At 42.8% G+C, this 22209-nt stretch overlaps 1 protein-coding gene across 1 annotated transcript in view; it reads right to left on the reverse strand.

Annotated features, from left to right (window-relative positions):
* Nucleotides 1–1053: 1053 nt before the first annotated feature.
* HTR4 (5-hydroxytryptamine receptor 4) overlaps nucleotides 1054–22209 on the reverse strand; it is a 120830-nt gene continuing 99674 nt past the window's right edge. Inside the window, exon 8 of the mRNA XM_054716748.1 lies at nucleotides 1054–1144. Coding sequence (XP_054572723.1) covers nucleotides 1054–1144 — 91 coding nt within the window. The remainder of the gene's footprint in view (nucleotides 1145–22209) is intronic.

Below are 22209 nucleotides of genomic sequence, written 5' to 3' on the forward strand. Positions count from 1 at the left end.
TGCCTCCTCCGCAGGGGACTGCAGTTTGTGACAGGTCTCAGCAGTATGAGCTCCCAACAGTCTCTCCTTTGAAAGCAACACGGCCAGAATCCAGGGTTACAAATTGGTGTCCTGGGCCTCACCACAAGCTCACAGGAAAGATTCCAAAGTCTCTTAATAAACACTCCGATGCCGCGGGCCCTGCCCAAGGCCCCCTAGGACAGGACGCCGCTCTAGTTGTAGAGCAAGGCGGGCATCTCGAAGCAGAAGGGGCCGAGGCCACGGCTCTGGGGCAAGCTGTCTGTCTTCGGCTTCCCTCCAAGGTTGCTGCGGAGACTGTTTTCCTCGGGTCGATCTTTGCCCCAGTTTCTTCCACGGGAAATAAATGGAGCATGTCCTGGAGAGAAGGACTGACAGCAGACACAGGGAAGAGCAGATGAAGTCTGCGACTGACACGGGGACTGGCCGGGAGGACACACGTTCGGACCCGGAGCCCGGGAGGAAAGTGTAGTAGTGTCTGGCACAGAACAGGATGAGATGAGACAGTGAATAGTTTGAACAAGTGAGCACTGTGTGCTTTTGAACACGAACGACTCTGATCGACAGGCACGGACGGGGCAGGCGAGGGGAGTGACACATTTGTCTGTGAGCAGGCAGAGCCAAGAAGGCATATTTAGCGACCCTATGGCTGAGATAGGACACAGTGAGCGATCGTGTTTGGAACATGAGTGGGACCGACCAGGCACAGTAAAGGGACAGACTGGCGACAACAGACACTGTGCAGCAAGGGCAGGATGCCAGGAAGGAATGCTGGGAAATGAAAAAATCCCTTCATAGGGGCATCTCTGGAAGAGGACCCCCAGTGAACAGGGGGGCCATCCTCTCCTCTGACCCCCTCAAACGCTGCCTGCTGGAATCCTGGAGGAAAAGCCCGGTGGGCACGGGTGCCTGCCCCGACGGACGGATGGAACGCTCGGATGAGGAGAATACCAGGCGCAGTCACACACAAGCAGCAGCTTAGGACCTGGCCCTCGCGCGGAGGGGTGGCTGTCTTCTGAGTCACTGGCCCAGGGACTAAGTGTCACTGGGCTGAGCAGCCATCAAAGGAGAAGTCGCTGGGGGGTGGCACTGACTCTCCCATTGGACACCACATTCCACCGCATCCCTGGAGAGGGGAGAAGACCACAGAACCTCGGAGTTGGAATGGACGTCACAGAGGACCTCGGGAAGGAGCCCCCCCAGTGCAGGAAAGCCCCCGCGCCATGCAGCCGTGTGGGTGGTCAGCCCCTAAGGAGGAATCCCAGTGACTGGCCAGGACACATTATTTTTGAGCAACTTTAGTGAAAGAGCCTGTTGGTGTTATCAGCCCAAATCTGTCTTCCTAGCGGAACTACGGTGCCCTCCAGGCCCACTTAAAATTCTCCCCTCTACTAATTATATCCTCCAAGTTTTCTCTCTCCAGGCTACACATTTCTCTAATGGTTCATAGTATATTTTGGCTTCCAGAATAGTCCCGAGAATGAACACTGTCCTCTGAACACAACCCGTATTTTATGATTCTCTCTCTTTGAAACAAGGTGCCAGGAAAGAGCACAGATCCACACAGTGAGCCTGACACACTAGGCACTTCCCATCATCGGTTTAGTTAACTTCCATGAATGTGGCCGGCATTAAGTTCATTTCTGACTATGGCAATATGCTCTTGGCTTATATTGACTTGGTTGCTAACATGCATGTTTTTGATACAAACAGTTGTCCATTCCTGTGGTTCTTTATTACATGTTGATGCAGTTTATGTTGTTTGTTTGAGCCACAATATAGGACATGATACGTGCCTCCGGTAAATGTCATTTTATCGATCTGGTATCATTTTAGTTGATTGAGATCATTCTAAATCATAACAATTTCAACATTCAAGATGCGATTATTTAGCACCAACTCAAACTAGACTTTGAGGATTTAACAAGCACATAGGGAGGTCAGATAATTTATTGCTGCCTAGATCTTTCAGTTTAGTGTCATCTGCCTTTTAGGTCAAGATAAAACAACTATTGATCAGGACAGGGCGAACACAGAGAGTCGTGGTGCGCTATGACAGGCTGAGACTGGCCCGCCCATGCAAGGCTTTGTCCAATACCTCGCCGAAACATCTCTAATGCCAAGCAGTAAGTAAACCTGTCCTAATGGATAAGTAAATTAGTTGGCAGGATTTGTTTTTAATGAAACAACACTGACTCTTGCTCACAAATGGTTTGGGTTATAATTGTTCTAGAATTTTGGCAAGGTCTATTTCAAGCTATGAGCCCCTAGTTTCCTGAGTCTAGCTTTTAGTATGCCTTTAACAACTTGGTCAATATTTACTGGTCTCCAGGCTGTCCTTATTTCCCCAGTCCTCAACAGAGCACCAGCCAGAGGTCCAATCCACCAGTCCCTTTAATCCCCTGAGATATAATATGCTTTGGCTCAGAGACAGTTAAATGTTTTCCACCAATCCTGGACAGCAACCTTCTCCCCATAATGTTCTCTCGTGTCCAGTTGGAAGACTATTCTTATTGTAGCAGAATATGTAAGATTTCTTCCATAAATAATGAGGTCTAACTATTTCTGGGTTGGCTACTTGCTCAGAACATAGCTTTTGATTCATCCTTGGTTACACATTTCCTCTTCCAGATTTCCACGTGCCATTTTCAAGTATACATTCACTAGATACTCAAGATGCGGCCTCGTGTCTTTACATAGCCCCCCCCTACACACACACACATACACACACACACACACACACATACACACACCATTTTTATCTGTCTCACTCATTGAAAATATCCATTAAAGGAAAACAAAGGATGAACAGAAAGGAAGCAAGGAAGGAAGGGTTTCTACTTCTCATTGGCCCAAAATACTTATTTATTATCATTATCAACAAAACCCCCTTCCATTAGTGCGGTATCTGTGTGTTAGGCATTAATTCATGCATTTTATGCCTCTTTAACAGATAAGGAAACTGAGTTTCAGAGTTTAAATAATTTTCCCAATTTTACTCAATTAATAAATGGCAGACCTTATATTTAGATCACTTTTTATACCAAAGTCGGTGCTTTTAATTGTCCTGATATATTGTCACTTGTCACCTTGAGAATTACCATTGCTAAGTCCCGGGCTCAGGTGCTGCTGTCTCTAACATTTTATTGTCCTATTATGATGAACTTTAGGGTAAAAGAAATATGTACAGGGCACATATCTTATGTATTCTACCTATGGGAAGCCTATAGTGTGACATGCCCCCCTTTTCACTGAAACACAGTGTGATTGAGATGTTAATACAGCACCTTTCTGCTAACACCCCTGCCCACTAATGCAGGAACTTTGCCAAGTGGCATGTATGTTTCCTGTGATGCGGAACTGGGGAGGCTAGGTGAACAGAAAATCAACCCTGCAAAGGCAGAAGGAAATGAGGGAGGACAGAGTCAGAGGAAAAAACCTAGGCTAATAAACATAACAAAGACAGGGGAGCGAGGATGGAGGACAAGGCAGGAAGAGCCACAGAGTTGGGTGTATAGAAGGCTCCAGAGCTGTGGGGAGGATGGAGGAGGTTCTTTGAAAAGTGTTTCCAAAAGGTTATATTAGCTGTCTCATGTCGCCGTGGCAGAGATTCAAATAAAGGTAGACACAGACAATAGTATGGTAATTACCAGAGGAAAGAGGCTTGGGGGCAAGTAGAAGAGGGTAAAGTGGGGGATAAATGGTGAGGGAAGGAGACTTGACTTTGGGCAGTGAACATATAATACAATATACAGATGATGTATTATGGAATTATAACACCTGAAATCTATATAATTTTATTAACCAATGTCACCCTAATAAGTTATATACATTTTTCAAAAAAAAAAGTTTATGCATGATAAATAAGAAAAATAAATATAACGAAGGCTTTAAAATAGCTACAAAAAATAAAAGACTGATATTACTGTGGACTTGCTAATGGGTGCCTGGTGTCACTTCTTTTTATTCAGGATACATCAATTTAGCCTTTGTCAAAGAGAGGAGTCATGGAGAAAGAAGGACAATGGCCCAGCCTCTAACCTCATGGAGAACTCACAACCAACTCCCTCTGGACAGGGCAAATGGGGACTTGAGAATAATGACACTGTGATCTTGTGTCCTGGTTGTCCTGTGTCATTCTCAACTTACACTACTGTACCAATCTAATTGTTAACACAACAGTTTAATGTCATCTGCATTCAAGTTACAAAATTATGGCCCAATATGCTGCACTCCAAGAGACCAACTTCCAGTACAACAGATCACACTCAGTGCACGTGACGTCAACACTAAGTGAACCCCTTTCACTTTCAACTGCAAGGCCACCCTACTAACTCAGCCAAGGAAGCCGCTGAGAACAGCAATGTGAGCAGTCAACGGGAGACAGGAACCTAATGCCTTGTTAGCCTCCCCCCATGGGCGACTCTGACGACTTAGTCCCTTCCCTGTGCCTCCCTTGCTCATTTTTTAAATGAGGAGGAGGATTATCGATAAGATCCTTTGCCGCTCTGACATTCTGATTGTATGAGTAGCAGAGATGGTGGGTGACAGATACAAACCTTCTGATTGGGCACCAGCTGTGTGTGGGACTGTTCTCCAAAGCTGTGGGTAATTGCTTCAAATTTGGCTTTTAATATTCTATTGTTAGGATCTGATACTTTGTATTCTGTGTTGGAGGGAAGAAGTTTCACTGGAGACACAAGGGGGTGTAATTTTTGGATTTGTATTAAAGGATATGAAAGGCCTCCATTTCTGAATCTGTGAAATTACACTGCAAAGCTGTTAAGTGTATCTGGGTAGGAGAGGATAGGGGCTGAGATGCCATCACTTAAAATGCAGCGAGATCACAACTGTCTCTCCTCAAACATATGCTTGCTCAGAAACATTGGCAGAGTCGCTCAAAATCCCTGATGCAAAACATCATTAAACACTTCTAGGAATATATCCTAAGAAGCCTGAAACACAATCAGAAAGAATATATGCACCCCTATATTCATAGCGGCATTATTTATAATAGTCAAGATCTGTAAACACCCCAACTGCTGATCAATAGATGAATGGATAAAACACCTGTGGTACATTTACATAATGGAATACTATGCAGCCATATAAAAGAAGGATCTCTTACCCTTTGAGACAGCATGGAGGGACCTGGGGAGTATTATGCTAAGTGAAATAAGCCAGTCATAAAACGGTAAGTATCACATGATCTCAGTTATATGTGGGATCTAAGTAACAAAATAAACTGACAAACAAAATAGACATTGATGCATACAACACACTGACATGTTTCAGAGGGAACGGGGGCGGGGGGGCAGGAAGCGTTTAAACAAAGAAGTTATATGCATATATACATAACCCATGGACACAGACAATAGTGTGGTGAAGGCCTAGGGAGGGGGCAGCAGTGGGGTGGAGAGGGTAAAGCGGGGTGGGGGGGAGAATGAGACATCTGTAATACTTTCAATTATAAAGATAAATTTTAAAAATATCATTAAAAAGAATCTCTAATATTTTAACAGAAGTGTTTTTAAGTACAGTTCTTGTCTTCATAGTTTTGTAAAAATCCTCTACAATGTATGAAGTATTTGCAGATCTTTTCCCATATTTAATCTTCAACACAAATCTGCAAGGGAAGGAGGGTACAGAGTATTTTAATTTAGAAGAGGAAGTAGGTCAATGTATGTGGCCTGGATTGATTGATAGGGAGTGGTGGGTCCATTGCTATAAATCAGGCATTCTGCCTCCCGAACCTGGAATTCTGTCCATTAGGAAATCATTTGGGGGGGTGGGAAGAGTTTTGTGATGAAGTTTAATAGTTGATGAAATCAACTTATCATTACCTGTGTTCCAGAAGAAGAAGGAGAAGGAGGAGGAGTTGGAGGGAAAGAATTACCAGATAAGTTATCTTTCACAAAGGGATCTGATATGTGTAGCAGAATTAACTTGGGTACCTGTAACAAATACAGATTCCCAGGATCCACACCAGACCTCTGACAGCAGGGTGAGAGGACAGAGGTGAAGTGGCAAGAGCAGAAATCTGCATTTTAAAAAGGTGTCCTCAGGTGATTCTTATGCACGTGGGAGGATGATATTCCTTGAACAGGTGGACATCCATTTGTTCTACTCATCCCTGAGGCAGAACTTAGACCCAGACACTTAGGTGGCAGCAAAGAGAAAGGCAGGAGAGAGCGAAAGGCCAGAGGCATTTAAATGCACCCAAACTGGTTAGCAAAGTGGACAAGGGGATGTTTATTGGTTTTCATGACATTGACGACGAAGAAATGAGAAAAGACTTGGTGATGATCATAAATATGAGAAGGTGAAAAAATGTAAAGAGATGCACCAGCAATATATCCTTAGATGTTCTTTATTGATTAAAAAAAAAATAGAATGTTTGGGTTGTAATGACCTGATGAAAACTAACTAAATTGCCTGTAAACAGTGAGCACACACACTATGTTGTCAGTAAGTTACATTATTCAAAAGCAATGCCTTAGGTCAACTGCTTTATTTGTCTTTAGATTCATTATCAACCCAAATAGAATGCTGACCGTGGGAGACTATTTCCCAAACATGGGATGTGTTCCACAGGTGATATGCCAACCGATGGGCACAGCATTAAATAATTTGAATCTCAGTAAGGAATTCAATATTTCTTTCACTCTTTCTGATTATTTTATTATTTTTAATCTCTTCTGATTCTTTTTTAAAATTTATTCTCACAGTTGACATATAACAGTATATTAGTTTCAGCTGTAAAATATAATGATTAAACATTTATAGACCTTATCAAGGTGATCTTTCTGCTAAATTTAGAGAAAGACTCAGTTTGGCTGCTCTCTGGCTTTCACAAGCCACTCAGACCCAACAAATGGAGAGCAGGCCTCAGGTGCAGGCCCTTTCCCAGGCAAATAGGACAAAGTAAAAGTTTAATAATAATTTATACAAATATTAACTTTTTTGTTTCATTGCATTTATTTTTAATCATCTTCTCTACATGGTTTTGCATTTAAGAACATGCTACAGAGTTTCCTTTACAAATACATTTTAGAGTAAAAGTGTATTTAAAGACAAACAGTAAATCAGTAATAGCATGGGTAGAAAGCAGATATGGTAAAAACTTGTGAAGGCAGGAGGTGAGTAACAACAGCCCGTATCAGATAATAAGAAAACTGGCCCTAGCTGGTTTGGCTCAGTGGATAGAGCATCGGCCTGTGGACCAAAGGGTCCCAGGTTCGATTACAGCCAAGGGCATATGCCCGGGTTTGTGCGCTCGATCCACCCCAGTGGGGAACGTGCAGGAGGCAGCCAATCAATGATCTCTCTCATCATTGATGTTTCTATCTCTCTAGCTCTGTCCCTTCCTCTCTGAAATCAATAAAAATATATATTTAAAAAACAAGAAAACTGAATTGCAGAGCACATAATGTCTTGGCAAGGACATAAACCAACACCTCCCCTTGGCGGAAGCTCTAGGATCTCAGGCCACAGCTCTTTCGGCTATTTTGTGCTACTTGCAGAAAGGACCGCGCATAGCTGAGTCTGTACAGTCTGGAATGCCTAACGGTGTGGCCTCGGGACAAAATGTATTCCCAGGGGCTCTTTAATTCCATCATGAGCCTCAGCTATGTCCATCTTTCAACAAGCCAAAGTGCAAGATCAAATTATTGGGCATAGCTTATTCTAATCCCAATGTATCTGCTTCCCTCCTGCTCCACAGACAAACCAATCTCCTTGAGAGATTTTCTTCTTCTTCTTCGTTTTTTGTGTGTTTTTTTTTGCCATTGCCTACCACAATTTCTAAATGACCAGGGACTGGAACATGGAGATTTAGGGAGATCAGGCTGTTTGCCTGCTTTTTCTGCTAAACTACTTCTATATGATAGAACCTAAAAACATCTAGGAGAAAATGCCTTAACAGAATGGACCCATAATGAAAACAGCCGACATTTATTGAGTGTTTACTATGTGCCAATGACTGCTAAATAAGCAAATCATGGCCTATTTCACAGAATTTTCACAATAATCCTACCCCATATGCTCTAGTTGAGTGGAATGAAACTTAGTAACTTGACATGTATAACAACTACAGAGAGGTTGAGCGATTACCTAGACCAGGCCATCCAACTCAAAGTCTCACTGTACCAGCATCATGAAATGAGCACCTTCACCTAACAGGCACCCTGGACTCCTAGACTTGGCAGGTTGAAGAAATCCTGCTCTTGAGAAGCTGCCTAGAGGAGTGAAGGGTGTGTCAGGTGCATAAAAGTCCTTAAGATCCCATAGAATGAGCTGAGCTTCCAGGAGGAGAAGCAGGGGGAAAGAGAGCCCAGAGGAGGAAGTCATTGTTGTTACTCAAGATTGAGGGGCGGGACCAGGAAAGTTTAGAAGGCTGTATTGAAACCACTCCTCAAGTAATGAGTAGGCTCTTGCCAGGCAGGAAATCCAGGAAGAACTTTTGAAGCAGCAGAAATAATAATCCCGAGGCAGGAGAATCCACTACTTATTTGAGGAAAACAGGTCAGTCTTGCATGCGTATTGCATAGGGAGTTAGGTTGGGGAGAGTTGAAGGAAATGAGCTGGGAAACCAGATTGGGTTTAGCAAGAGGAGCCTGTATGCCCTTCACTATCTGCCCACTGCAAGTCACTCTATGTTGCTCAAGGTTATTTTATTTAACTCAATCCAGCCAGCATTTACAGTTTCGAATCCTACACACCCAAATGGCCTTTTCATCCTCTTGAATGAGACATGTGAAATAGCTTCTCTCTCCATAGTTATATCGTACACACAGTCCCAAAGAAAATCAGAGGTAGAAAAGAATTATAATTTGCAACACTGTCGAGGGAAGGTCACTTTAAAATCACCAAATACGTGAACAGCCTTGAGTACTATAGAGAGCCCAGTCTTCTGGAAGCTCTGGAGGAAGAATGCAGAAGAAGTTGTCCAGAATGGCCTGATTATGTGTGTGTGATGTGTGTGTTGTGGAGGGGGGTGGGGGGGAGGAATGGAATCCAAAAGCAGGCTTTGAACCATCAAAAAAAAAGTGAGATGGGCTGAAACCGGATTGGCTCAGTGGATAGAGCGTCGGCCTGCGGACTCAAGGGTCCCAGGTTCGATTCTGGTCAAGGGCATGTACCTTGGTTGCGGGCACATCCCCAGTGGGAGGTGTGCAAGGAGGCAGCTGATGAATGTTTCTCTCTCATCGATGTTTCTGACTCTCTATCCCTCTCTCTTACTCTCTGTAAAAAATCAATAAAATATATTTTTAAAAAAATGAGATGGTAAAATCTCTACTATATACTCTTTAATGGCAGGAATCTTGCTTCTCTAGAGCCCTGCTGAATCCCCACTTCCTAGAACAGTGCATGGACCATACCCAGCATGTAATAAAAAGGTAATAGATGAATGAATAAGTAAGATTTAGGGTTAGAAATTCTGAGACTTGGATTCTGATCTTTACCAGCAAGATTGAAGTCTTTTGGGTTCAATATTCTTGTCTGTTTAATGGTCTGTTTAGGTTATACTTAACAAGACTTTAACAACTTCATGGAAAAGCTACATGAAACATTGGTGGGATGGGGTCAGTGGTCATGATTTTGTGACCCCCCCCCCCCCATATGAAGATTTGTTTTGATCAAAGCAGTTGTAGTTTTATTGATCAAGGTCCAAGGACGAGTCTATTGGAATAACAGATTTCCACCCCAGAAAAATACTGTTTAAAAACCACTGGACTGCTGGAGGTCTGTTGTCGTCTCCAGCTATAAAACGCTAAACTTTGATGATGCTAATATACAGGGAAGTAAAATCTGACCAACCTTTGCAACAGCTATGGCTGTTCAAAAAACGGAATGCCTTGCTTTGGATAATAATGATGAGCTACCCCTCACTGGGAAGAGGGATAGCCAGCTCCCTCACAGATAAGTGGTAGAAGAGATAACTGCACTGGTTGGGATATTTGTGCAGAACACTTTTGAAGTCCTTCCTGTGCCTCAGAAGCAAATGTTTCGTATTCTTTCAACAGTTTTCAGATAACTAGCAAGGGGCATAGTTTCATGGTTAACAGCAAGGTTTTGGAACTCAGATGAACATGCATTAGAATCTTGGCCTTACCATTCACTAACTACAGGACACTTCCCAAGTTACCTGATCTCTCTGAGTCTCAGTTTCCTCATTAGTAAAATGAGAATAATAACACCTGCTCAACAATATGACATATGTAATGCTCTTAGATCAATGCCTGGTATATGAGCCAGTGCTTAGTAAATTGCAGATTCTAAGATGATGACGATGAAAGTAAAGATAGTGATGACTAGACCAAAAAATCTAAAACCAAATAATTCCTAATTATTTTACTTGACAATCATATATATGCACATATATGTGTATACATATGTACGAATATGTATGAACATATGTAAATACATACATACACATATGTATGTGTGTGTATGTATGTGTTCACACACACATACTCCTTTCCCCAAAGTCAGAAACTTAAAGCAGGCAATGCTAATTCACAGAGGAAAAAACTGCATTATACCAGCAGGCAAAGGAAGTAAAAGTCTAGAAAGGATAGCAGGAACATAAGCAGGCACCATATATATTCGTTAGGCTTATAAAAATATAGATGCACCCATTCCTTAGAGAATAAAAGGCTCTCTAAGAACAATTCTAAGTGTGAAATATTTCTAGGAATCTTGTTAAAAATAACCTGCAATAGGCACGGAAATGAGAAAAGACAGTCCTAGAATCTTTTTGTGGAAAGTAAGTGCTTAGCTCTTTGGTTGAATAGAGCCCCCTCCGTTGGTTTGTTTATATAACCAGAAGCCACTCACTGGTTTCCTCACACAGGGGTGGACGCTGGCTTCCCAGCACTGCTAGGAGGACAGCAGCTGGAACGTCCTGCACCGCTCCTTCTCCACAGTTCCTCTCTCCTTGCAATTAACGTACTTTTCCTTCCCCTCTGAACTCACTGCTCAGGAACTAACCTGTCCCTTATCAGGAGGATGTAAATTATGGCGATTTTGATGCCAAACCACTTCCCTTCAGACCCTGTGCTGACAATGAACCAGTGTTCCAGAAGCAGGAGCCTGTCCTACTAGCCTGTGTTCCTGACATTCTGCCCAGAAAGATGATGAAGAGGATAGCGAGAACACAGTGTATCAATAACTTTGCGTTCCAGGCTCTGTACGTACAGTATCTCACACGACCCTCACAAGTCTCATGAGGCTAGAACTACTTCCACTTCCATTTGGCACGGGAAGAAACTGAGGCACTGAGAGGTCAAGAAACTTGCCCGGGACCACACAGCTTCGAAGTGGCAGGACCGGAAGTCAAACTGAGGTCCAGCAAACACCACGCCCTGTGCTTTTAGCCACCAGTCCCCGGGTTCCTCCTAGAATGGTATCCTGCCTTCCTGTTTTCAGAGCCTGAAGTCCTGGCCCTAACTTTCTCCATGAAAAAGGAAGAACATGAAAACCAGATTGAGGGCATGTCTCTTTAATCCCAGCCTAGGGTTCCTTCACCCTACAAATCTGTAAACAGTAATTCCATTCATATGAAGGCCTCAAACAACAGAAACATATCCTGATGGGTGGCTATGACAATATTTTCCTCCAATGGATCTCAGGCATCAAGTCAGCCATGTAGTACGGAGCACCTATAGAGCCCAGGATGTAGTTTTGCCTTAGATTTGTCTAAATTCCCCACCAGCCAGATTGCCAGAAGAATCATAAAGCAGGAAAGAATGGCCCCTGACATTGACCGCATCGCCTCTGACACACCTGTTCCCACTGTAATCTTTCCAGGTCTCTGGCTTCCACCAAACAAAACATTAGACAGGCCGAAGTAGGTGTTACTCCCTTGTGTTGCACTGCATTGTGGGAGACTGGCAGTTCTGTGACACACTGTCACAAAGGAAGGGTCGGAGAACATCTTCAGTCTCCCAGCCCTTTCTCAGTGACGCTAATGATCCATGTTTGCAGTGCCTGATGGTCATCTACCCTTCTAAGTGCATGGTGATCATCTGCCTCTTTCCTCCTCCTGTATAAGGAATTCCCTAGTAAGGCAGCTGTGCACTGAAATTCACACTAAATTAAAATATGTATTCTTAAACCTCCCATCCTTTGATCCTACCTCTCTCCCTTGGCCCCATGCTGAACAAGCTGGGTCCCTCTTTCCCATAACAGCCCTCAGATATAGAAAAACAGAGCTTATTACGTTGTTCTTCGTCTGTCATGAATTCCACAAAGAAATCACGGTGTTTACCCTCTTCTGAACACACTCCAGTTTGTCGACACCTGCTACGGGCCAGGTGTCATACCTGCATCATTCCACTGCGGACTACACCCTCATTTCCATGGGGCGTGGTTTTCTGGGGGCTCTCTTGGTGTGCTTTGGAGGCGATTCCTTCCTGAACAGCTGCTCTGACTAAATTGGGAGGGCTGTGTCCCTGCCAAGTACACGCTGTAAGGGAACATGCTCATGGAGCCTGCCTGTGGGAAGGGCTTCTCTGCAAGGTTACTGCCTGCACTCTAATCACACAGATTCAGGGCCCTTCCCCCCAGAAACACCAATGGCCTTCAACAGGGTTGTTTCCCCTGATCTTGTCTTGGGAATGGATGGAGATGAAGAGGGCCCACATGGTGCTGGGCTGCACTGCAGTGGGTCGGCAAAAGCATCTGCTCCTCCTGGCATTGCCAGAAGACCTCTCCTGCTGTGCCCTGGCAGAGGGGAGGAGGTTTTTTGTCACGGAGTCCAGAGGAGTAGTTTAAAGCAGGGTTCTTCAAACTCAGCATTATTTTGTTGGAAGGAGGGGCGCTGTACTGTGCATTGTCAGATTTTAGCAGCATCCCTGACCTCTATCGCCGGATGCCAGTAGCATCCACTGATTGTGACAACCAAAAATGCCTCCAGACATTGCAAAATGTGCCCTGGTAAACAGAACAGTCCCCGATTGAGAACACAGGGAATACAGTCATTCATCTATATATATATAAAAGCCTAAGCAACTGCTACAACGGAACAACCAAAACGACTGGTTGACCAGGCGCTATGATGCACACTGACCACCAGGGGACAGCTCCTGTGTTGAGCAGATGCTCAATGCAGAAGCTGTCCCCTGGTGGTCACTGTGCTCCCACAGACAACCTCCTGGGGTCCCTCCCCCCAAGCCAGCCAGCCCCCCAACCCCCCAGCCCCCCAATAGGCCTTGATCACTGGCCAGGCTGAGGGACCCCACCATGCATGAATTCATGCACTGGGCCTCTAGTATTTTAATAACTATGTATGTTGCCAGATGGGTAATAGATTTATCACTTCATAAGACATATAAATGTCTAAGCACTATGTTGTACACCTGAAACTAATATGGTATTGTATGTCAACTGTTATTGAAAAACAAATCTTAAAATTTTCTTTTAAAAAATTGAGCTATTTTGGAAATAAATCATTAGAGAGAGAGAGAGAGAGAGAGAGAGACTGAATTACTGGTTTAAACCCATACTATCTCAGTAGTTTAACACATGGAGCTAGGCCTAAACTTGAAGCATTTTCTATTTCAACTTCCTCATTTTATTGGTGCAGAGAGATGGTGATTATGAGGTGATCGAAGAGATGAGAGACAGGCTTCCTGCTGTTTCCATGGTACCAGTGGCTCTCAATCCTGCTGCCCATCAGAGCGCCTAACACATACACATTTTTGGTCCCCACCCGGACCAATTAAAATAGAGTCTCTACAAGTAGAACCCAGGCTCAGGTGTTACTTAAGAGCTCCCAGGTGACGCCGGTGTGCAGCCAAGGTCGAGGGTCAGAGCACCACAACACACTGTCTCAATTCTGGACCTCAGATAAACCACCTTGGGCATCTCTGAGCTGAGTGTTGTTTGCGGACTTGCCCTACAGGGTGCCATGCACTGTCCCCCTCTACTGTGGGCACCAATCTCAGAGGGCTGCTACACAGAACCCTAACACCCTAACAACAGGTGCACTTGCAGAACCAAAGGAGGAAAATACGCACACAGAATATACCCAACTTCTTTGGTTAGCATGTCTTTATGTTGGATCAAAGAAATGCCTAATTTAAAAGCCATAAGACATATTCAAAATAATAGTCTCAATTGTTCAGCACAGGGCATGATGTACCCAGGAAACAAGTCTTGTCTCATGTTACTTAAACAATTATTTATACAGTGTGATTAAGTTAATTTAATTCATTTCTGGCTTTTCTTCTAGCAGAGGGAGCGCTGCATTCCTTGTTTAAAGAGCAGTGAGTAGAACACAGAGATTTCCACTGACTCCTTTCTTAAGAAATGCTTATCAGGAAGCTGAGAAAATAACTAGATAAGGTTGTTTAACCAAGATAGGGGTGCTACTATATATACAATCATAATAACTGCAATTGTAGCAGCGTCCATTCATTGAGTGCTTGCTGGGTAACAGGAGCTTGGCTCAGCTATGCACATATGTTGTATCATATTTAACGTTAACAAAAGCCCTAGGAGATAGGTTCTGATAGTATCCCCATTTTATAGATGAGTAAAGAGAGACCCAACATTTATCAATAAGTGACAGATGTCAGGACAGTAACCCAGGCGTGCCAGACTCCAGCACCTACGACCATTAGGTTACACCTGGTGGGCTGTCCCCTCGATAACATACCAAAGTTCACCTTCCTCTAAGTCAGAGGCAGGACTGTTTGGCCCAGAAGTGAGCATATGGGAGGGCAGCTTAAGCCACCTGATCACCAAACTTTTGCAGGTACATTCTGCAAACAGCACTAACTTTTCCAATCCTATTTGGTGAGGCACATGGAGCTCTCCTGCTGTTGTTATTCTCATATTGTCCTGGTGTGATCGCCACAGGAGCCACCTTTTTCTGGGAGGTTGGGATTGGGGCAGGACAGACAAGAGGACCAGCTTCAGGGTTGTGAGACGAGTGCAATCACACAGGAACCCAGAGCTTGGCTTAATGCTCTGCTTGTCACGATCCTGAAATTCTTCCTAACTCTATCTATGAACTTGTGAAGGCTGAAGGGCCCATGGAGAGTGCATGTGACCACAGGTGGCCTAGTACATGTGTGCACTGTATAGTTCCTTGCCACCCAATCACCTTTGTGATGCCTCAGGAGCATAGAATTCTGGTAGACCCACTATGCACAAAGAGTTTAGCAAGACTCAAAACAAAACAAAACAAAAAAACACCAAACCCCACCCCCACCACACACACACACACACACACACGCACACACGCACACACACACACGCACACACACACACACACACACAAAATAAACACATTATAACTATGAAAAGTTTTCCTCTGTTGGCATCTTCTATAACATGCTTACCATATATTCACATTGAGTCTTGCTAAATTCCAGGGGTCCACCGGAATTGTGTGCTCATATTTCACATCAACAGTTCTATGACTTAGTAACTGGGAATGCTGATATACAGGATTCTGAGTGGCCACATCTTCCATTTGAACCAGAACTTGCCAAATGTAGAAAGAAAGCAACAATGTTCTAAGAAACAGGAACCACCAAGGAGCCTTATCTAGCCTTTTCTCACTCACGTTGCTTCCCTGTATTAGCCAAGCACTTACGCTGAAAATAGGATATGAGGACAAACCATGGTTCCTTTCGCTTTAAGTCCTCTATCATCCGTAGCTAAAGTTAGACAGTTGAATGTGTGTGTATCAAGAAGTGAAATAAAAAAACTGTGTTATTCTTTTTCACTGTCTGGTAAAAACAAAATACATAAGCATGTCTGCACTACAAAATACAATTTGTGGAATTTTAGTGATTCCACAAGTCTGATGCTTTTATTTGTAATTGCATTTAAAATTGCCATTGTACAATATAAAGATGAATGATAAAATTTTATGCTAAAAATTGAAAATTACATTTTTGTTTCTTTTACTAGAGAAAAGGTAAATACACCATGAAGGTTGAGAGAAAGACTGCAGATGAAAGAAAAAGGTTTTTCATTTTAATACTTTAATGGCATTTCCCCCTGCCCTTTGACCAATAAGGCCTTGCATTTTCATTTTACACTGGGCCTGCAAATTATGTCGCCAGCCCCGGGGGAGGTTGGGAGAGACAGGGCAAGGTCATCCTCATCCATCTTTGATTCACTCAGATTAAGTCTGCTTTGGCTCAATACAATGAGGTAAATGCTGAATCCAATTGTAACCTCCAAAGTTCAAGGTAAAGGCCAAACAAATGGCTTTTAAATGTCAAACAACTTTCCAACATTAGCAGAACCCTCTCAGGATCCAAAGTAAATCAAACCTAAATTATTTCCTCATCCATGGGTAACCTTCCAATCTACAGTGTGAAAACCTCGACTTAAAAGGGGCATTCTGGTATGTTGAGATTAGAAGGTGGCAAGTGGTTTCACAGAGAAGAAAAAATGGCTCTACAGTTATGGAATTATTAAATATTTTTTTAAATGGTGAAAACTTATTTGAGTATACACTGTCTAGATGAACAATAAGGTCTAATAAAAGCATTTATTCATTCATTCAACAAATATATTCATTGAACAATGTACTACACCCTAGGGAAACTTTGGGGAATAAAATGAACATGTTACCAGCCCTCATTATTGATAGTCTGACTGGGGAGATAGTTAATAAAAAAGAAGACAAAAAATAAATACAACTATAAATTCTAATCATTGTTATTTATAAAGGAAATAACAGGAGTGATAATGGGGAAGAATTTTTTTTCTTCTACTGTTTTATCCCCCTGTGGAAATGTCATTCTCTTTGCCTCTTTCTCACTTGCAATTTTTCTCTGTCCTCATTTTCCTCCTCTACTGATTCCATATATAAGTCTGAATATACTAATCTTGTGCATAGAAATGTCAAAGACTTACATAGCGTATCTGCTAGAATTGGTTCATTTATTATTGAGCTTGGGTTGATAAGAGTTACTAAGCCCAAGGCGCAGCACAGATTGCCTTCTTCCAAAAGAAGGCTTAGCTAGATCTAGAGCTTTTGTCCAAGAGAACTTTTTATGATGATGGAACTATTATACATCTGTGCTCTCTAGCCCAGTAGCTACTCAATGTGGCTCCTGGGCACTTGGAATGTAGTTAGTGGTTGGCCTATTACACAGCATAGCTCTAGGGATCTCCAAGTCAATGAAAAACATGTGTATCAGGTGGGTGATGAAGAATGGTATCCAAGGGCCAAGTTTGACAGACAAGTTCTTTGGGAAGGGCCTGCAGAAGTTCTCAGCCTTCTTGGGGATTGGGTGAGCGTTCTAGGTCTGAGCAGGATCTAAGCTTGGGGAACCAGGGAAGAGATTTAAATCTGGCATGAGAGAAACCCATCCTCCAAGCTAAACTTTGCATGTAATCCTTGCTTGTGTTACCTAACGTAAAAATAGTCTGTTCTTGTAACATAATTATCTCTCCCACGAAGACAGAACTTTGCAGTTAGCAAAGCAATTTCACATCCATTATCTGCTTTGGTTTTCACAATGAGGTAGCGAGATAAGGCAGGACAGGGGTTATTTACCCAAGAAGCCAAAACTGGAATCCTCAACGGATTTCACGTAGAGAAAATCTCTAAGGTTACCATTAGCACCCTAGTCCCTACTCTGCCTTGGATCATCTGAGCTAATCTTCATAGAGACAGTTAAACAGAAGAAAAGCTAGTTCTGGGGAGAAGGGACAGAATCATTCCTCCATCCCCCTGTCAAGCCTCACAATATTCCTGGTACTTTACTAGGTTCTGAGGATACAACAGGGAACAAGACTGGCAAGATCCTTGGCATTCTAACGGACAAAGAACCCCAGAATGAAGTCAATATGACTTGCTCCTATCACCATGTGAATGTCATCCATGTGAATGTAGTCATAGTCTATATGGTCACACTAGGCCTCCCAAATGAGGAGACTTACTTGGCTTGAAGACTTGAAGAATGATTGAGCAAGGCAAGCTTCTAAAGAAAATTTTACTAGTTAACGTCAGATAAAAATCATTACCCTTTAAGAGAGTCTAAAAGAATGTAAGAATTATAAATTGTGTCTTAACCTTGAAGCATAATCAATGCTAGTAAACACTGGACTTACTGATTCATGAAGTTCTAAAACTGTGGTTCTCAAAGTTTAATGTGCATAAGAGTCATGTTGGCAACAATGTCATTTTCCCGAACCTGTTCCAATTCAGTGAATGGGACCCAAGGTTCTCTGTTTTCACTAAGTTCCCAGGTGATTCTACTGTGAGTGGTCTGCTGACCATACTGTTAAGAAAAAACGATCAAGAAAAATATAAATGAAGGCATAAGTAAGAGGACATGATCATGTTTTCCAAACCTTCAACAATATTGTATGGAGTGTAATGGAAGAAATTGGGATACTCAGACTGTAAAAAGAAAAGCCTCAGAAGGGACATATCACTGAAATATACAGAAAGGTCATTTCAATAAAAAAGATGTAGCTTGGTTTTCTCTTGCTCAAGACAAAACTATGGCCATTAGAAGTCATAGCGATGGAGACATCAACTCAATATAAGGAAGACTTAATCTCTAGAGCTGCCTAACCATTGAGCAGACTCATCAAGTAGTAAGATTCTCTTATTGCAGGAATAGAAGTGGGGATAAGATGACCATCATCAGTGATGACAAGGAAACTCTTGGTTAGGTAGCGATCCCTACAGCTCCCGTTAAACCTGTGCACAACTCCAGTGATGTCCACTGTGCTGTGATTATTTGCTTAAGAGTCCTTCCTTGGCTGTGAGCTAATTGAGGCATCAACTCTCATTCTATTCTCATGTTGGATGCTCAGTACATGGTTACTGAGAATCTAAGCTCAGAACCTAATAAATCAAGTTCCAGTATCTGCAAACCTGGACTTCTGATGAGTTTCCTGTAACTTCAAAAGAAAACCTGGAATTTATAGCAATCTCCTCTGGGTTCAGAGTGAACTGTTAGCTAAACCCTTGCTCTTCTCCTTCAGGAAAGTTTTAAAGTTTCCTTCAATGAAGGTCTCACATCTTTCTTTTACATTTTAAAGTACCTTGTTTCCTAATTCCATTCTAGTTGGTTATTTCTGGTATGTAGTCTAGTATCTAACAATGTCTGAGCTTCCTTGTGAAATATCTCAGTTTCCACAGTTTACAGAGGATTTTCCTGGCAGATGATCACATATTTTTTTTAAAACGGTAAATTTACTCCTTTCCCCCAATTTTTATACCTCATATTTCTTCTTTTCTGTCATTTGGATTTTGCACCTACAATGTTGAACAGTACAGGGGACAAGGCATCCTTGTCTTATTCCCGACTTGATTAGAAACACAACCCATGTTTCCTCCTTAGGTTATCTCCTCCCTTCTCTGCATCATGCTTAATGTGCGTTTCCTAGAGTGGGAAAAGTGACTCCTGTATGACAAGAGAGAGATTGGTGGATGAGGAAAACAGCTGTAGGACCAAGTCAAGCATGTGACAAATAGAGAGAACCTGGCTCCAAATTCACTAAGGATCAGCACACACACAAGATGAACCTCTTAGAATCCACTGCCCAGATGCTGGCATTATGCCTCCTTCTAATATATGTGTGCACACTCCCCTAAGAAACATTTATATAACAACTAGAGGCCCAGTGCACGAAATTCGTGCACTGGTGGGGGGGGGGGGCATGGCCTGCGGGGATCGGCCCACTGTGGGAGCGCCACTTATCCTGGTCAGCTGAGCAGCTGTGAATCTGCCCTCTGAGCGCTGCAGCCACTCATCCTCGTCAGCCAAGTGGTGCTCCCATTGTGGGAGCACACTGACCACCAGGGGGCAGCTCTTGTATTGAGCATCTGCCCCCTGATGGTCAGTGCACATCATAGCGACTGACTCTCGTTCTGCCGTTTGGTCCATTTGCATATTAGGCTTTTATTATATAGGATAATTCATGTTTAGAAACCTTTTAAAAGGCTATGTAACCTATATATCTAGACAAACTATTTAATTAGCCAACCAAATTGTATCTTCACTTCTATTTTTTAAAAATCTTTTTATTGATTTTTAGAGAAAGAGGAATGGAGAGGCAGAGAGAGAAATATCAATATGAGAATAAAACATCAATCAGCTGCCTCCTACATGCTCCCTACTGAGGATTGTGGCCTGCAACCTGGGCATGTGCCCCGCCCGGGAATCATACAGGCAACTGTTGGTGCACAGGATGACACCCAACCAACTGAGCCACACCAGACAGGGCTCTTCACTTCTATTATGATTATGGTCTGGATAGCACAAAGACGACATATATCCAATAGAAAACAACCAAGCATAACTGCCTACTACTGTGTACATTAGTACAATCTGAGTGATCAAAGTCCTCTAAGAATATCTTGCAAAAGCGCATTTTATTTCATTGGCTATGCATCTGCTTGTTTAATGGTAAAATGTTAATGTAAGTCCAAGGGCCACAGGATAGCACCAAGCATGGGAGACCTATCATTCTAAACCACTAAGGCCAGACTGGCCTGTTTTCAACTCAACCTGGAAAAGTCAAATCACATTCTCTCACAAAAAGAAAAACGGCCCCATAATGTCACGATCTGGCTCTCCCCATTCTCAGGGTTTGGAAAGAGACATCAGGACTAATCACGAAACATTCAAATCCAGGTTGTCATGACCCGGCTCTCCCCAATGTGATTCCTGGGTTGCAGACTAAATCCTCTATAATTTTTAGAGTCTCGGGAAAAATAAGACAGTAAAAACACCCACAGATAATCCTCAATTTTGAGTGTTTTAATCTTTCATTAGTCTGAAGACAGTCATGAAGATATTTCATCAGCAAAAATGTATTGATCATTTTGTCATCTACTGTTTCATAGTTATATGGTACATAAATAAAGCCATGGTTTCTACCCTTAGGTACATTTGGTGTTATAGACATTAAATAAGGAATTCTATAGTCTAAAGCAGTACAAGTGCCAAGAAAAATAAAGGCGAGGGAATAGAAAGGTAAAAGCTGATTTACTTTTGAAAGTTTAGGTTTGATATTCCTTTGATTTATCTGAATTTGTTGATGTCCCTCCCCACTTGTGGGGATTTCTAAGAAAAATGTAAATTTTCCTTAAGTTGTGTTAATACAATGCCCTGGAGAATTAATTGTATGATTTGTTAATTTAATCAGCAAGAGTTCAAGTTCCTATATACATCAGGCATCAGATTGGGTATGTGGTATGTAGCAGCGAATTAAACAGGCAGGAATTCCTATTTTTGCAAGGTTTACATTCTAGCAAATTCAAGTTTCAAATAGTCTTCTTCTCTTGGGATAGACTGCCCCCTCTCTTATAAGATTCCCACCCCCACAGAAAAGTACCTCAGACCCACCTCCTGCACTCTTCTTGACCATGAAGAAATGCAAGGACTAAGGTGGGGATAGTGTATCCATAAGCCACCTCTAAACTGCTGTCTCTGCTTTATAGTCACATGGCAGACTTCCAGAGGCAGCAGGGATAAAACCACACATATTAAAAACCGTAAAGTAGGGTTTCTTGGGCTGCCCTAGAAACCCCCAAACTCTTTCTATGACTGTTTCTATGGGAAAGGCCACCCAAGTTCTAAACAACTGGCTTAGTACACGCACTGCTGAAGCACACTCTGTAAGCTGTCAGCAGCCTGTGCTCAGGCAACTAACTGCTAGCTCAAATAGCTAAAAACGATCTGGCACCCACACCGAAGTTCCTGTACACACATTTTACTTCATGGTTGGAGCCTTTCCATGACACTCGCTAAGGCATAATTATTACGAATGTCAGCCTCGAGGAGTAGCCTTGGAGGCCCTTCCACCAGCTGGAATCGCGACACCATAACTAGGCTTTAGCTACACGTCTGCCCACGCTGGTGGCAGGAAACTGAATGCAGGCTTCTGAGCAGCCCTGGAGGCAAGGTGTTTATATTTCATCACAATCCCTATTTGCACTTCATTTCTTCCACGTGCACATCAAAATGCCTCAATTTTCAGCTGCCAGAACAGCTGATTATCGTCACCATCGGAAATAGTAAATGCTTCTCTCAAAGAAGCGACTGCTCTTTAGAAATTCCTGTGCATCTCAGGGCACAGAAAGAAAATGTCCTTGACAGTTCATCACGGCTACGGGATGAACACACTGATCACACATGTGTCTTTTCATAGCTGAGAACAACTCCCAGGCCAGGGTGCCCAGCAAATTCTCAGGGT

Source organism: Eptesicus fuscus, chromosome 6, assembly GCF_027574615.1.
Source record: "Eptesicus fuscus isolate TK198812 chromosome 6, DD_ASM_mEF_20220401, whole genome shotgun sequence".
NCBI lineage: Eukaryota > Metazoa > Chordata > Mammalia > Chiroptera > Vespertilionidae > Eptesicus > Eptesicus fuscus.